General features: G+C 40.5%; 1 protein-coding gene across 6 annotated transcripts in view; it reads right to left on the bottom strand.

Annotated features, from left to right (window-relative positions):
* The window catches only part of tasp1 (taspase, threonine aspartase, 1), a 30,415-nt gene that overhangs the window by 3,413 nt on the left and 9,267 nt on the right, over window positions 1–17,735 (bottom strand). For 5 of the 6 annotated variants that reach the window (XM_034227012.1, XM_034227030.1, XM_034227022.1 and 2 more), the window contains 5 exons: window positions 17,170–17,289; window positions 14,997–15,072; window positions 10,735–10,845; window positions 9,011–9,118; window positions 7,908–7,981 (listed from right to left, as the gene is read on the bottom strand). In XM_034227012.1, the coding sequence (XP_034082903.1) occupies window positions 7,908–7,981; window positions 9,011–9,118; window positions 10,735–10,845; window positions 14,997–15,072; window positions 17,170–17,289 (489 nt within the window). The remainder of the gene's footprint in view (window positions 1–7,907; window positions 7,982–9,010; window positions 9,119–10,734; window positions 10,846–14,996; window positions 15,073–17,169; window positions 17,290–17,735) is intronic. The other variant, XM_034227038.1, reaches the window with a different exon arrangement.

Below are 17,735 nucleotides of genomic sequence, written 5' to 3'. Positions count from 1 at the left end.
CGTTGTCTGTTGGTGGGTCGGATTAACATCTAAACATCTCCTTTACAATTTACCAGTGGCGAACCGTCAGGGCCTTCAAGGTATTCAGAGAATACCCTGGAACACTCAGAAAAAACAAACAAAACATAGATTTAATTATATAAATAAAATGTATATAAAAGGAATAAATGAGAATGGTATCTGTGTTGTTGATCTGTAATATTACAGTGTTACGTTGATTTGTTTGTCCTTCTCGGTCCATGCACTACGCATTTCAGTGGTTTTGTGTTAGAAAAGAAAGCAACCAATCAGATCTTGTTCTGGGTCTCTGGGTAGAATATCCTTCAACCAAGGTATTCTACATCCTTGATCGAATGCCCTGGCCGTTGCACTGAATGAGAAAGTACGTTTGGACTGACAGTTTGATCAACCAATCATATATTGATTTGTAGCCAATGGGCGTATTCTTTCAGCGTTTCCCTCGGTTCCAGGGTATTCTAGAAGGCCCGCTAGTTAACTGGCTCGAGACAGAGGATCTAGATCAGGGGTGGGGAACCTTTTTCCTCTCAAGGGCCATTTCAATTTTTACAATATCCTCAGAGGGCCGTACAAATTATTGACCTCTGCTTAAAAAAACTAAAATCACAGCCCATTCATTTCATTCTGTGCAAAGAAAGAGCAACCTCTTAATCCAGATATCTCACCATGACTCGCGCATGCATGCACGTGCACGGTGTGGCGTGACCAGCAAAACAGAAAGATATGGACACAAGATGTGTGCAAATGTATTTAGTTTCCTATCCATGTGAATATGATTTAAGTGGGGGGGGGGGGGGGGGGACCTAACCTCCTCTAGGGGGGTCCGGGGGCTTGCTCCCCCGGGAAGATTTTTTTTAAATGTTGAAGTTAAAAGCATCAATCTGGTGCACTTTGAGAGCAACATCAGGAGATCTATGGATACATCTCTCAACACCCAGATGAAACAGAACTGGAAGCAGACTACTATAATGATCATATAAAGATGTGCCTTTACCTCACTGGTTGTAGAAAAAGCGTCTTATATTCGTTAGCATAGCTAGCTAACCAGATGCTAATAACAACAAAGTTATTGACTGTATGATCAGTATGACAGATGAACAGATCGCCACTGGGCTTTCAACTAAAGACACAGACACGCAGAAACTGCGGCATACAAGGCTCCTTATCGGTACTGCAATTTCTGAAGTGCTGGAGTGGCGTTCTGGTGCTCCCCGTCAGAACTGCACCCCTGTCAGTCGAGACCATAGACCATGGGTCGGCAACAGGCGGCCCGCGGGCCATTGTTGGTCCGCCAGCAATAATATTTGGCCTGTAATTTTGAGAATCAAAAATAAAATATCATTTTTGTATTTTTTTTTTGAATTTTTTTTTACAACATAGGACCAGAGAGTCGCACACATGGCAAATGTGTGGTTGGGGGGAACCAGGTCAATTAAAGTACTTATTTAACTATTAAATACATTGAGTTTGAGTAAAATACTTGGTTACTGATTAATTTAGGTTATAATATATTAAATTGCAAAGCAAAACATGCTATAATTGATTTATTTTGTCCTTTGATATTTTTTAAAGGTTTTCAACCTGAAAGAATCCTAATGTGTCCTTGAAAAGTCGAAATAAAGAAAAGGAAAAAGGATTCTCTGTTGCCCCTCAAGCCTCTCAAATGTGCAAACACTCAAATAAATGCCAAAAACCCAGAGAACTTGACAATACTTATCAGAATATGTTAAATACAGTAACACTGCTACCTAGTTAATAACTCTACTTTACTCAGTGGAGGCTCGTCCATCGAGGAAAGGGAGGACCATCCTCCCTACAATTTCAGAGAAAAATAAACTTTGAAGAGAACAATAAATACAACTCAATTTAAAAGATAAGTCTGTTAAAATACAGATAATAGCCCTGGCTTTGGGACTGAAATGGGGCTAGAGAGGACGAGCCTCCCTTTGGGCGGGTCTAGCCAGAGGCTCTGGATTGGGCGCCTATTGAACCAATCAGCGGATCTGACTGCGCATCAGAGTGTTGATGGGGACGGTTATCAGCGATATCAGCGTTCTTTCTGAACCGAGGAACAGGGGCGCTGCGCCCTCTTACCAAAATCAATTCCTTGAATTAGGCTTTGATTATGTTCTGGCCCGCCATCTTGTGGCTCAGCAAAAAATTGGCCCAAGGCCAAACTTACTTGCCTACCCCTGCCATAGACTGTATATATAAAGGTCGAGACATATACCACGTGATGACACGTTAGGCTTGTGTTGTGTTCAAGGACCCTGACCTTGGTCAGGAAAAACAGGCACTCGCTTGTTTAATTTTTTTGCGGTCTAGATTTCTTAAAATTTTTTTTTTATTGCGTGTGTTTATAAATTACCTCGAGGGCCGTACCAAATTGTCTCGCCCGGAGGCGACGAAGCAATTCATGCCATTTTATTGTTTTTAATGTTGAAATGACAAGTGCAACAGGTGAAGATGAATTGTCGTCTTGAATTTTCAAGACGACAATTCAGTGGACATTATAATGCCGCGGGGGGGAGAGTGTGTGTGTGTGTGTGTGTGTGTGTGTACAGAAGGTCCAGTTGTGATAGACACGGTTCGCCACTGCAATTTACCGAATCTTAACTCCAATTTACTATTGAACTGAAATATTGTAATGTAAAAAGAAAGCCAGGAGAAAATAATAGAAAATAAATATATGATAGTCTAATATATGATAGATGACCTCCATATGAAGACGCGCAAACCTAGTGAGTCAGATGTCAACTCCAAACTCATTGACTGATGTTACCACATGACAGGCCTACGACTGAGTCAAAATATAACGTGGAATACACAGCTCCATTGTATCTGTTAGAGGAAAAACAACATTCTTTGGTGATGTGTTTAGGAGCTGGCGGAGCCACACATTAACACCACAGCAGAGGATAAATGTGTTTCTTTCACTATGCCGCTATTCTAGTGTTGTGGTTTTCACATTCTTCTCTTTTTAAAATAAAAAAAACAATCATATTCTATTTATTCTCAACGCGAATGATAGTAAAAAGAAAATGCACCATAGTAAAACACATTTGTCACGTATTACACAAAGCAGACAATAACCAGGAGGCTGCGTTGCATGCCCTTTGATTTTCTTTGGCCTTTCACAGTTTCAGCGAGCTTTATAGTGGTAATAATGTCCTGGTGGAGGGATCTGAGCCATGGCGGCGGTGCTGTGGACCCTACACTTCTCTTTCATCTGTCCAATCATGAAAAACAATAAAACAAAAGTCTAACTGTTTCAGAAGCACCGCCAGTAGCCCGCTCGCGCAGCTTTGTGTAGTTTTATAAAACGTGGCTCGGTGTTCTGATGTGCCGTCCAGTGCAAACACAGGTGAGCGTTTGAATGAAACCAGATGCTCATGCTCTCTCTCTCTCTCTCTCTCTCTCTCTCTCTGCAGCACTTGTGCTTTATGGCGATTTTACAATGTAACGTCAAAAAGATTATAATACATACTCAACTTTCCCTAAAACAGTATCTGATTGAGAAGTAATAAAAGGCTCAGAAGAACTGCCCGTAAAGTGTCTGAAAGAACTGGTCTGACATCCAACACATTTTGGACTCAAGTTTACTGTTCCCTGGGTTTATGGAACGGTTTTTTGTCAAAATAATTATACATGTACAAATCTGAGAATTGAAACGCTGTCAAGCAAAGGTGGATGTACAATATTAAACCAGCCTGACTTCTGTCCTGCTACTGTGTATCAGCCCTTTCATGTTCTTATCATGGTGAGGCAGTGGAAGATGGACTCTGGCTGGCTAGAAATGCCCAGTGGGATGCTCACAGGAATGGGAGGAATGTCTGAGGAATAGCAAATGAGGCAGTGGATGGCTCCAGCTCTAAATTCAATCTCTGCAACACTGAGCACAGAAAATGTCATGTGTATAACCAAGAATAATTGTCAAGCAACGCATTAAGAGTTCAAGGGGAACTGTCCTCTTTGGAACGTTTTCATCGGCACATATCTTTGGCCAAACACAGTCAAGGAAGTCCCTGTTAGAAGAATTTGTTTTACACTGCTGGTTTGGCATTCGGCATCCCATATACACTGAAGAAGACTGTCTATGAATCTGTCATCAATGCCATGGACATGCAGGTGCCACCTCCTGGGCCTCCTCCATAGTATTCAGATCAATTCCTAGACTGAGTTAACAAACAACAGATATCATGACTGGAGCCTAGTCGCATTATGGGTTTCCATCTCTGGCTCACCAGATTGGAGAGAAAACAGATGCTCTCTTATTGAATCCCCTCAATGGAAGATATTTTGGCAGGGAGCGGGGGCCAACTCTGGGCTCAGCTGGGGGACAAACGGGTAAAAAGCTTGTTTGCACCCAGTGAGGAGGCGTGAAGGACAGAACAGCCAGCTTCTCTGGTATGCTGATGATGAGAGCCACGGAGGCTCATGGGAGCTTGGTAGAGCAGTGTGAGGTTTGGTGGAGCAGCTGTGTATCTCGACTTCACTCTCCAATATCACCGTGTCACCAGTGCCCCGCTGAGAGGAAGTGGATACCGTGTTCCAGGAGATCCAGAAACCACTGCTGACAAGAGGATATTCCTGGATCTTCATCCACTGAACACAGTTTTTCATGCAAAAAGTGCTTACATTAATGCATGTGGGGTGCCCAGACTGAGGACGTTTCTACAGTTTGAATGCAAGTGCTTAAGTGTGCTTTTCTGCTCCTCTGTAGTTCTTCACACTGTTTTCTAATATATGGAGGTGCAGCTTGAACCACTGTAGTAAAAAGAAAGTTTCGTGGAACATTGGGAGAATAAATAATGTATTCTTCCTTTACTTGACTATTTAAAGTCCACAATTTCTATAGGTGACCAACTTCTCCTCTATCACCTAGTTAATTTCACTATATCACGAGTCCAAGGACAGTAAATGTAATCCCTTGCACATTCAATTGGAATTCATTTTTATAAACAGCACATAGATACAACTGCACTAATTTTCTAGCAACGTAAATAAAAACAAAGTTTTGGTTTGGTGGTTGAAGCGCCCCTGCACAGTGCACAGTCAACTGTGTTCTGCTCACCTCTTGATGTTGGCACAGGCGTGAAAGGGGAGCTTGCTCACATTCCACCTCAAATCCCAATACACAGGGCACATCTGACAAATATGCAGATTGATACTGATATTCCCCGTGGTGCATGACTTTCAGTAAACATTAAAGTACTTTAGGACCAGGTAGGGGCAGAGAGGGGGACTGACGAGAGAGATTTACCAAGGGACGGAGGAGAGGGCTGGTGAGGGGGCGGGGGAGGCGGCACAGAGGGCAAACACTTTGAAATCTGAACCCGGCAGGAACAACAGTGCCCTCTCTTTATGCAGAGTGACAGAGATACTGCCAAACAAATCAGTCAGGGCCGAGGCTCCATTTACAGCCAGAGGGCCAGAGCATCAAGCCATGTTGCTAAAGAAGCCACATTGACTGATTCAAATAACACTTCTATGTGCCAAGTGGCTATGCTAATTATTTTTAGAAAGTAAGGGACCTGTCAGCCAACACACAGGTAGCCTAATATATTCTAGAACTATTTATCTTTTTTCTACAAGACTATAAATGTTACGTATAATTGAAAGAGTTCTGCAAATATTTAGTACCATAATCCAAAACCTACAGCATACCAACATGACAGTAGGCACAGGTGGCGCAGAGGCAACATCCCTACCCACGCCACAGTGACTTGGGGTGGCCTTGGATTGGTTGTGCCATCCAGTGACTAAAAACCTTCAGTGTATGAAGGGAAGCTGGTGAGGGAGTATGTACCTGTTGCTATACTAGCTACTGCTTAGGAATGGGCAGTGGTGTCTGGGAAGAAAGCATTAACCTGTTTATCGTGTATCTTCTCACTTTGACTCTCCCCCAAGTCAACAGTGATGTCAACATGTTCAAAACCTGCAGTTTCTCAAGACTTTGATATAAATGGTGAGGAAAAATGCAGATTTTTGTTAGCAAAAAAGTAGGATGACTGGCTCATGCAGGTGAATTGAAGGAACAGAGACAGCCAGGGTTGGGTTGTAACGGAATACATGTAACGGCGTTACGTAATCAGAATACAAAAATCAAGTAACTGTATTCAGCTCGCGTTACATTTGAAAAACGAGTAATCTGATTACAGTTACTTTCGTAAACCTGAAGTGAATACATTTTGGATTACTTATTGGAATTATTGGTGGAAAGATTTCCTCACAACATTTAATATTCATAGTAGGTACAGCCGAATCATCACAGCCCACAAAACCTATTACCGCCGCAGATGGACCAAAAAAGCGTTTGAAAAAAAATCGCGGGTCCGCTCAGTGAAACAATAACAACGAAACATGGAGGAACAAAAGTCTGCGTTTAAATCGCGTGTGTGGTTAAAACACATCAGCTTGCGGTCGCTCTTTAGCCTTTCTAATGATTATTCCTGAAGGTAAACACAGTGAAGGCGGTGCGTGAAAGGCACTGCGCGCTCCTCTTCTCAGAGGCTGAGTTAACCCTCCCGCTGCCTCCTGGTGCTGCAGAGATTTCATGAAGAGGTTTTCCTTCTATAAAACAGCTGCGGGCAGCAGATACTGTGAGAGTCACAGACATGAATTCATAGATCAAGGCAGACTGGTGCACACACTCTCCTGTTTTGCCAATCCGGTGCTTAAACAAATATAGCTCGACACCCCTGGCCGAAATGTCCTTAAAATGAAGTCCGAGTTTGACATTTTAATTCATGTCCGTTCTAAGCCGTGTCCCTCACTCCTCACATCCCAAGCTGCATCCCCAACAAGTTTATTATGTTGTTACATCGTTTCAGATGTGATGTTTCAGTTGTGCTCTTGGTAAGCCATTAAAACAGTAAAAACACATTCCTTTTGCTTTTTGTGTCTCCTGTTCACCAAAACATACCCATCTGTGATGGAAAAAGAAAGTAATCCAAAAGTAATCTAAAAGTAATCTGATTACGTTACTTTTTTAAGACACGTAACTGTAACTGTGTTCGGATTACTTTCAGAACCATGTAATCAGTAATCAGTAACTGATTACATTTACAAAGTAACCCTCCCAACCCTGGAGACAGCTTAGTTGTAAGTCAAAAGAATACCAGGCCCATCATATAAGCTGCAACACTCTACTTTGTAGGAATGCCAGTGATTATTCGAATATTCGTTACAGTCTCCATAATCGAATATTATTTTTAAAAATCGATTTTATTTATTGATTTTTTTATTATTATTTATTTATGTTTTTTTTTTTTTGTGGCTTAGTTTCAACCAAAATATAGACTAATGATAATAATAGTAATAGTATTAATAATTGTAAATGGCCATTGGTCACACCACCAGTTTGTTTTACTGTAAACTTGGAGGAAGCCTGCGTGCAGAGCAGACTGCTGCTGCAGCACGCTACACACCGCCCCCGCCCCCCCTCTCCCTCTCCCTCTCCCGTGCGACTAAAGATGAACAAAGCGGCAGGTAAAAAGAGTTCCTCCTTGTGGAACTACTTCGAACTTACAAGTCCAAAGGAAGTTAAATGCAATCTCTGCAAAAAGATGTTGGTCTATCACAGCTCAACCTCAACAATGCGTTTTGAGTGCATCTATTTGAAGATGCGCTATGCGCGCACAATTTATTTATTGCAATGCTGCCATTATTAATACAAGCTGTAGCCTGTATTTAATAATGGCAGCATTGCAATAAATACATTGTGCGCGCATAGCGCATCTCCAAATAAAGGCAATAGCAGGCACTTTAGAAAATAACAAAAAATAAACCAACATCAAGTTTTAAACATACTTGTTTCCAACCAAGCTGTCCCCATGAACTCAAACATTACAATTCATTTAGCTTGTCAAGCTAATTGTGACGCTCACCTTCGCCTTGCTATCTTGGGCAGACATGTAGCCAACACACATGCTCTCTGTGGTGTGACTCCATAGGAACTCCACTGTGAAAACACAAAGCAAAGGATGATTAGGACAGGAAAACAAACATTTAAAAAATGAACAAATATATAAATAAGAAAAGCAAGGGAAAGAGTGACGCTAGGGGAGAGGACAAACTCTTACAAAACACAAGTTCAATTTCACAAAATAAACTAAAATCAAGAGCATTTTCTTCTGCCAGTAAAAGGTTTGGCAGGAGACTATGTGCGAAACTGCGATAAAGTCTGTTCATCATCGTTAAAATATATGACTTGCAGTTGTGACATAACTGCAGAGGAAGGTAAAACTTCTGAGTTGTGAGAAGAAATTACAGCACCCAACGATGTGGTTGACTTATGCTTGTAAATCAACACGGAGCCCTTCACTTTCCACAGTAATCTGAGGGTATCCACACTAAGTAAGTTGTACTTTGGAGCATTGTATTATTCTGTCCGACATAAAGTTTAATCAGAATAGCGCTTCTCTAGTTATTTACCATCATGATTGATTTGTCATTAAGCTTTCCCTTTCTACATTGGAGAAACATCTGCTTTACTTTTGTCAGTGAACTTGAACTCATCCACTGGTTTCTTTGGAGCTGACGGTTTGCTACACATGTTGAAATGACCACAAAAGGGCAACATTACAACCCAGTAGTTAATGATGTGGCCGTAACTCTGGACGATCTTCTGATTAAGTCAGATTCAATGATTGTTGAAAGTTTCAGAAGCTCCAGGTAGAGAAATTAGATCCTGAAATACAATCAGCCAAACTGGGCAGCGTTCAAAAGGCCTTCACTTGAAGAAGATTAGCTGTTGATTCCATAGTGGGAGGTCTGTTTGAATCTGAGATGAAGGGTGTGAAACCAGAGCCTGATTGTGTGAGTTAAAACACAGACCACCAGCCAGGAAAGCCACAGTGCCTAATCCCCCCCCCTCCTCACGTCAAATCTGATGATGGATTTTTAAATATTAACAGCCAAATATTTGCATACCACAAGCTGCAGGGTGGAGGTTTGAGCTTGATCATTGTTGAAATGATTTATGTCTCACCCAGTATACCCTGAATATTTTGAGATGGAGGAGATTCCACACATCTGCAGCAGCGCAGGACAATTACTCCACCCAACACACGATCCTCACCGGCCAGGAAGGGTGAGCCTGGACACAAAGAAAACAAACATTAATGTTAAAAATGACAACTTACTCCTCAATCAACAGTTTCTCTTGTATACTTTAACTCTCCACCCTAACACAACCAAGCAAAGATAACACGTGAAAAAAACTAGACAAAACACAGCCATTTTTATCCAATTAAGGTGATCTATGAGAACAAATTCCTTCCATTTTAGTGTTGTTTGTCTTACTGGCCAAGTTAAACAACTGAAAGCAATTATTCAGCTGTATTTATTTTATTTAACAATATCAAATATGCCACTCCATTTGTGTGGGGTAGGTTTAAGCAGATAATGACAAGTAGTGTATGTTTTCCCACACTGCATACACTGTACCATAATTCATTTAAAGAAATCACCCAGCTCCATGAAGACCTTTGAGAAAAGACAAATGTATGAATGTAGAATAAGAACCTCTCTTTCTTCCCGATTAAACTTAAGAAGAGGAAAACTTGAATGAGGTGTTTTGTATATAAAAAAAACTTGGATTAGCTGATAATTGAGGGGTAATATAAAACAAAAAGTGCTCAGTTTTATAAAAGAACAAAGAGAAAGCAGCTACAGCATGAATTGAATCGTCTCCACACAGTAAAAGGAACAATGTGTGCATTGGACGGAAAACATTTTGTGCCTGCCTGCTGTTGTTTCTTTTTTGCATTTCACGCTAATTTTGGTTCCATGTCGTAATGTTTCTTTCACTCTATAAAACTTTTGAGTGTAGCTTGGACGACATTCACAAAAAGGCTCTTAAATTAATTTTGTTACACATAACTCGGACATCTTTGCATGCTGTAAACATGAGAGCATTTGAATTATTTTACAAAAAGAAAAGAACCCAGCTTGATTTAGCTATTCTTGAGTGTGGATACTTGTTAGCTTGTATGTACAGAATAAGAGGTACTGTCAAGACAAAAATATCTAAAAAAGATATTCTATTTGAAATGAAGACAAATATATCCTGGAAGTTGAGTGAGAGGCCTCCACACCACAGACACTGCCATCAGTGCAGGCAGGATTTATGAAGCTTTGTTTGACTTAATGTGCATCTTGAAAGGAAACAGCAGGAGAATTAACTTCAAATTGACTTGATCCAGCCCGTCCAAACGTCTGGGTGTTACAGATGTCCATGACAAAGCCAAACAGAGACGGACTTCTAAAGGGGGCCAAAACAAGGCAGAAACCACCACATGTTTCCACATGTCCTTTCTTCCTCTGCTCTGTTTTCTCTGAGCTCTAACAGTGGTCATTCACAGGCGAGCCTAACACAGTTAACAAGAATTTCTTAAAACTGACCACTTCTGAGAAAATGTGGGAAACAAAATACACAACTTCACATGAACTTTCAACAAAACAATTTATGTTTTCCAAACCATCTTTGGATGTCATCTGTCCTTCGTGGCCCTGTTTAGACAGTGTAAAATATCCATAAATCAAAAACCGTCTTGTCTAATGTCATTATTTCCAATGTTTCCATTCTTGGTGTTGTGAAATATCTGTTAGATGCAGATCTCCCTCTGTGCATAATTATGTTTTTTTGCTAACACATTCTTAGCTTACAAATATGTGTGTATGGAAAGTAGTGTATACATATGTGTGACTCACTGATGAATTTGTTTTGCATAGCCTCCAGCAGTGCTTTGTGGGCATCTTCAGACTGCAAGGCAGCAGAGCATTCCCGTGCCAGCATGGTGCGAATCAGATGCTCTCCACAGCCTGGCAAAAGACACAGACACAGTTAAATCCCTTATCATTAACTCATTTCTTTGTTGCTAGCATGCATGCCTTCAATAAGAAATGCACACGTTTACTTTCAGAGATATGGCAAATGTTTCCAACATATAATGGAAGATACTACACATTTAAAAAGATTCCCAAATAATGTAGTACTACTGCAGTCCATTTATTATCTTCTCAGCAGCATGACATTTTATTGGCTTTAATATTTCAGGTAAAGATGACCGCACACAGGGGCTGCCAAGTAAAACTGCCTTGCTCAAGGGCAGACTGACAGTAATTGCTGAGGGAGGGTTTGTGTTTCCCATCAAGTTTCTCTTCCAGGATTCCCAGCTGGTGTGGGAATTTGAAACAGCAGCCACCCAGTATTAATTCCACTTCTGTAAACTCACTGTATAACTGCAGTACGTCAAGGCACACATGAAACATACATAACCTTTCTATATGTAGTCATCAATTTTATATTTTTTAAATGTACATCTTACCATTAAATGTAACTTTGTAAGATGATTACTAAGGCCTAAATGGCCAAACTCGAAAAAAAAATATTTTTTAAAGGTTGAGGCTAGACAAGACTTGTATTAGAGCCCCGAGACTAAGACATTAAACATGTGTAGGTAAATATATGACTGCCTGCATGCAAAATACAAAAGTAAGAATTCTATCTCTTAAGGTTGCAACACATTTTTTCTTACAGTCCAAGCAGACAAAGCTGCATAATAAAAAAAGAGGTGACAGGAGGATGTACTAGGACATGAATCTGTATGCTCTGTAGTTATGCTGCATACGGTATAAAAATAGTCCAGGGAAACTAAGAAAGCTTTGTTTGAGTATTAAAGCAAACTTGGAAATATCAAAACATGGTCAGCCTGTACAAATGAATCCCCCTCCTTACCTTACATTAAAACATGGCAGGTGTTCTTTTTTACATGTTGGATATTTGCTACTTAATACCTTGTTTAGACAAAAACAGATAAACGTTCTATACCTACAATATAATCTTGTCTGTCTGCCCGCACTTCAGAAATCTAAAAGTGCAAACAAAACACATCTGGCAAAAGCTCCCGCAAAAACCCATAAAGACGGAGGAATATAATCTTGTTGTTTCTGTAAAAACAAATGAAGGCCTCATAAATATCAGGTAACTACAACAAAACTCAATGCAGGTTGGTAACTGTGGAGACCAGATGCCTGGAGCAATTTGAAGTTCAGTTTATACGAGAGCAGAACGTCGGATTGGCCAGGTACTGTTTTTCTGTGCTGTTCTTACCATAAACTGCTCTGTCCCAGGAGAACAGGATATTATGGAAATGCAGCAAAATGCCAAGACTGAAGCAGCACCTCAATTGAAGAGAAATGTCAAAAGAAAAGAGGCCAACAGTCGGAGACACACTGTGTGACAGCCAACAGCAGCAAGAGTAAACAGTGTGTGAGCTGTTCTCCCATGGCAAAGCTAAGCCCGGGCCAAGCAGTCAACACATATAAAACAATGACCCACATGAGGCGCATATTACAGAACACACTAAAATGGAGGGGGTGGCAAGGCGAAGTGGTGTTGAGGTGAAGGAAAGAGAGACTGACATACAGTACAGGGTGAGGACCGGGCTCCTCCAGTCAGAATGAAAAAGGATTGTTTTTCTGGTTCTTTTGATGGAAATGCCTTTCATGTTAGGAAATTAAAAACAGGTGTTGTACTGGAACACACATTATGTTCTCCATACCCATAAGGGAAGCTTTTTTTGTTGTTGTAAGTAACATCAAAGGAAAGCCACAATATAGGAGGACAGGATGGAGGTAGAATTACACACAGAGAGCAAACATCTACACTTCATCTGCTGGGATAATTGATGTACAGTAGACTATTAGTGGCCGGCTTTAACTGCTTGTTCAATGTGATTACAGGATTAAAGGGATTTCTCAAATTAAGTAGAAGACTACAAGTGAGAGACCTTTGGTACAAAACTGTCATCATTGTAAATGCACAGAAAATATTGAAAATCACTATTAAGATAATAAAAAATGATCGGGATTCTAATGCATTTATAAAGTGTGTTTTGTTTTAATGTTAGGTCTCAGTTAAAGAGGCCCTATTATGCTTTTTGGGGTATTCTCTTTCCTGTAGTGTGTTATATAGGTTTTTGTGCATGTAAAAGGTCTGCAAAGGCTAGAATCACATCACACAAGTTTATCTCACACACATTCCCCCCCTGCCTAAAACGCCAGGATTGTAGTCCTATGTTTTCTAACGCGACATAGTGACATCACTTGCGCTTCTATTTGCTAGTACTCCAACACATTGTATGTGTAGTTTGACCAACTACAACACAGCTGCCCAGCTAACAGAGCAGACTGGTTTCAGACAGAGGGTGAAAAGAGGTGCTGCAGCAGACCTTTCTGAACATTAAAGCATTTAAACATGTCGCAGTAGAGCCACAGAATACAATTATGAAACCTGAAAGTTAGCATTATAGGGCCCTATTTAATGTGCCAGACATTTTCAGAACTAACAGAGAGAGAATGTTTTCTGGGTCAAGATAGCAGATAATACGTTTGGTCTCTCAGGACTGTAGCTATGATTACAGAATAGAGTGCAAATATTTGTTTTTGTGGCTCACTATTGTTGTTACTCTATCCCACATTTCTCGCTGATTGCCGGTTATAATATATTCAGACAAGCTTTAGCGGTGCAAAACGCTGGGTATCTCAGCGCTCCAAGTATATGTATATGTATAAGTATATGAGATCAAATCAGCTCGTCTGCACTGAAATGCATTAGGCTACATATCCACATCAAAAAGGTCTAAATGTTCCCCAGAAGCTACAGTATGTCACAGACGTCTACACATCTTCAGGAAGCGGGCTATTATGGCTTCTGTACCTCACCTTCAAAACCATAGAGCTCACAACCAGAAATGTTGCTTTTTAGCGAATGCATGCACTCTCATTTTTGAGAAACACTAAGGCACGGTTGTTAATAGGTTAAAAAATATTGCAACTTGTTTTGAAATGGAATATTGGTCTAGAAATGAAACGTTTTATTTTCTGTTTCTTTATAAGTTTAACATGCTGACTTGTAAAGGCTGAATCATTTTAAATTCCAAAATTCACTAGGCCCTTGCTGCCAACAGTAGCAAAACACATTTTCACTAGAGAGGTTGTCAAGTGGAATCCCACAGAAACACATTTTCTCACTTAGTCCCGAGTGCTATATAGTCATAGCTCTCTCAACAGATAGTTATTTTGAAATGTTAACATAACTTTTCTTACATAATTCTTATCGGTTAAACTTGGGTTACTGCTTTCGAACCATATCATTCGGATTTTAATTCTGTGTTAACAAAAACAACCACCTTCATCTTCCTTTTTCTCCTCCTGCAGGAGTTTTAAAAATGGTGGTGTTTAAATTAGATTCTGATCTCCTAGTTAAAGCTCTATAGATTGGTAGAATTAAGGATGAATCCCTTTTGCATGTGATGCTATAAAGATACCATAACACAAATAGAAACAAAATAAAAAGCCCTTTTTGTCCTAAATATTAAACACATGGCAATATTTACTTTGGGGGGGCTTTTTTTGCAAAGGTTAGGAACAAACACATTAAAAGATTGACTTAAGACATACTGCATATGCTTCTCATAAGCAACTTGTAACTGATTTAATTTCCAGGAATGATACCACTCATTTAGACCAGCCAAGTTATGATCCAAGGCTAGATAATTACGCTTGAAGTTTGCAAACGTATCGTGTTTCTGCTGCACTCCCAGAGGTTCTGCCTATCATATCTACAGCAGGTGTCCCATGTCAAATGTCATTGCAAATCCCAAGAGCTGTGCAATGCACCTGGCACGCAGCTGACGAACGGAGAGTGGAGAATGATGACTCAATCAGCTGAGGAAGTGACTGATGAGAGTCACTCAGCAGGAATGGCTGGAGGTCATCGGAAAGTATTATAAGGCTTTTTGAAGTTTGACTCACCGAGGCTAAATACGGGGCTCACGTCGAATAAATATGTGTTTCTGATTCATATTATCTCCAAAACAAAAGGCAGGCATGTGGTAAACAATAACGGTGAGAGGAGAAGTTACACACACGACTGCAAAGTAGGTTGTAGAGAGTGTGCTGTGGTATACCTGAGGTACTCACTGCTGTAGAGTAAGGGTTATTAAAGGCATTTTCAGCCCAGCAGCCACATCCATAATGAGCAGCCTGAGAGAGAAAAGAGAGGAAATAAATACATTTTAGATGAAGGGGAGTTGTAAAAGTTATAACAATTGTCTTTCTCTTTGAAGTGCTGAAAAATTATTTATTCTCAAATTAGAACTATGAGTAAGGCAAGCTCATAGCCGAATGTATAAATGTAAACCTTGTAAAATACAGGCTAATTTACATTTCCACATCATTTCCAACATTAGAACAACATGCCATACTCATGACTCTATTGCTCTGAGCTTCAGGTTTTCTCAACAGTAATAGTGTCAATGAGGTGAAGGCAGTACATCGGATTCATTCACACTTTTGTCTCCATTGTTAGGTTGTTGTTCATGCTAACTCAAACCTTCCTGTAGCTGCCTCAAAGTAAATGAGTCGCAACACAGACATATATCTAATGGTAATTGTTGAGTTTGAATTAAGACATGTTGATGAGGACAATCAGAGTGATATTTTTCTGTTGTGGGTAAAATCCTTAATTTTCACTATCTGTATTAAAAAGGCAAAAACACACAGTCCTGGCTCATTGTTGTTTAATGGAGTTATTATTCCCCGTTTACACATCTGGCAGGAACCATCTTTTCATTGGCATGTGCTTTTGAACACTTGAAAGCATTCTTGACTTTTGTCACTCTTTCGCCTCATAGAACAGATGAGGCGCATTCACACTGCGGTACTTTTCCCACAAAGGTTCATGTGAACTTAGTTCATGTGAACTCTTTTATCGCGTTCACACCAAAAAGAGCCGGTACTAAAATTAGTTAATGTGAACCTTTTTACCCCCACGAAAGTCCCTGCTAGAGAGCAGGGAGTTTCGTGCGGCTCTCTTGTGAGAAAAGAGCTATATTTCTGATTGGCTGGGCGGATTGCAAACCACGCCCCGTAAAACTCCCAAAAACTTTTGTGAAGCCGCCATTTTATTATCCTCTCATTAGCATTATTAGCATTAGCATTAGCCCAGCGCAGAAACGTAGAGAGACTAACTTATGGCAACACAAAATAAAACATGGGAGCGGTGGAGATGAGGAGGTGTCGGCGTTCTGGCGATTTACTCGGAAGGCTTCAGTAGAAGCTGCTGGGACTCCCAGCAGCTTCTACTGAAGCCAGTCCCTAACTCCGGGGACTTCCGGCCGGGGACTTTGGGCGGCAGTATACGCCGTGAAGTGGTTTTGCGGCCTGCCAGTAAACCCAAAGCAGAAGAAGAACAAGTGACGTCAGCGGCTTCATTTGCCTAATCCACCTCCAGGGACTTTTTCCAGTGTGAACGCGATCTGTACTTAGTTCATGCGAACTAAAGAGTTCACATGAACTAAGTTCACATGAACCTTTGTGGGAAAAGTACCGCAGTGTGAATGCGCCTATTGATGCATTTGATTAAATGGTGTAGAAGAAGATTTCAAAACAATGCCATTTCCTTCATTCTAAGTATAAATCAAACTATTTTTGTCCATTAAATGTCTGCCTCCAATCAGCCTGGTGCAGACAGTTTGTCCGGCTGCTGCAGACAGACGGACGGACACACATACATACAGACAGACAGACAGACAGACAGACAGACAGACAGACAGACAGACAGACAGACAGACAGACAGACAGACAGACAGACAGACAGACAGACAGACACACAGACAGACACACAGACAGACATCATTGTGGCTGTTTGTGTAAAAATGACTGCTTGCACAAAACAGGTTTTAAGAACAGTAAGACTGCATCTTTAATAAATTGTCTGGGTATTTAATGAGCTAAAAGGTTAAAATACCTGTAGAAAGAGTAATTTTTCCCACTGGGTTTCTGGTTAACCTTATCACATATATCAGTTAAGTTAAATATTGATTAATGACGTGACGTAATGAAGGAAGGGAAAAACCTATTATTGCATGCAGCATATCATTATAATTTGCCACACTCTTCATAATGGTATATTTATTTAAAAGTATTTCTACAATATTGTACTATAATATTCATCTTAAATAGGACACATTGAAATAATGACATGCCTCTCCAATAAAAGGCTTGTTTTAGCCTTGTAAATTATATTATATTATTTGTTCTGTGTAAAGACATGAAAGAAAAGGAGGAGATGGAGCGTACCTGGCCCACCCTGCCCGGATGTTTCATGGCCAGACCCCCACTGGACACCGCCGCAGCTACGTTCCCCTCCGAGTCGACCACCACGGCTCCCACCGTGTCCAGGCACCCTGAACCATTTTCCTACATCACAGTAAAGAGAGGAATCACATCACAGTGAAAAAACCCAAAATACACTAATTCAAATACATTTCAGGCAACTTAAAAGGAGATAAAATCGGAAATGTTCACATTCTAAAAACAGAGGCATCTTCTTTAAATAAGACTTTTCCAAAGTGAACGATGTTATGCATGCATTTTTTTTATCCCTAATCCTTGCCCTTCACTTTTCATCAAACATGTGCTGTTGTGATTTTAATCAGCTGTTCGCCTTCCCTGATTGCAGTTTGCTTTGGAAGGAACTTGTTTGTGAACCATCACGACTCCGTGATGAATAGTCCTACAGGGTAGAAAACAGGATACACGATCAGAGCTCCACTCCAAGCAGAAACTGAACATCTCTATTGAACCTTGGACTTAAACGCTACAGCGGTTCCCATCTGTCTTAAGCTCTCCTAAATCAACTCTGT

This window comes from Gymnodraco acuticeps, unplaced genomic scaffold, assembly GCF_902827175.1.
Source record: "Gymnodraco acuticeps unplaced genomic scaffold, fGymAcu1.1, whole genome shotgun sequence".
Classification (NCBI taxonomy): Eukaryota; Metazoa; Chordata; class Actinopteri; order Perciformes; family Bathydraconidae; genus Gymnodraco; species Gymnodraco acuticeps.
Note: the sequence above shows the minus strand (reverse complement) of the source record. Positions and strands in the feature narration are given on the sequence as shown.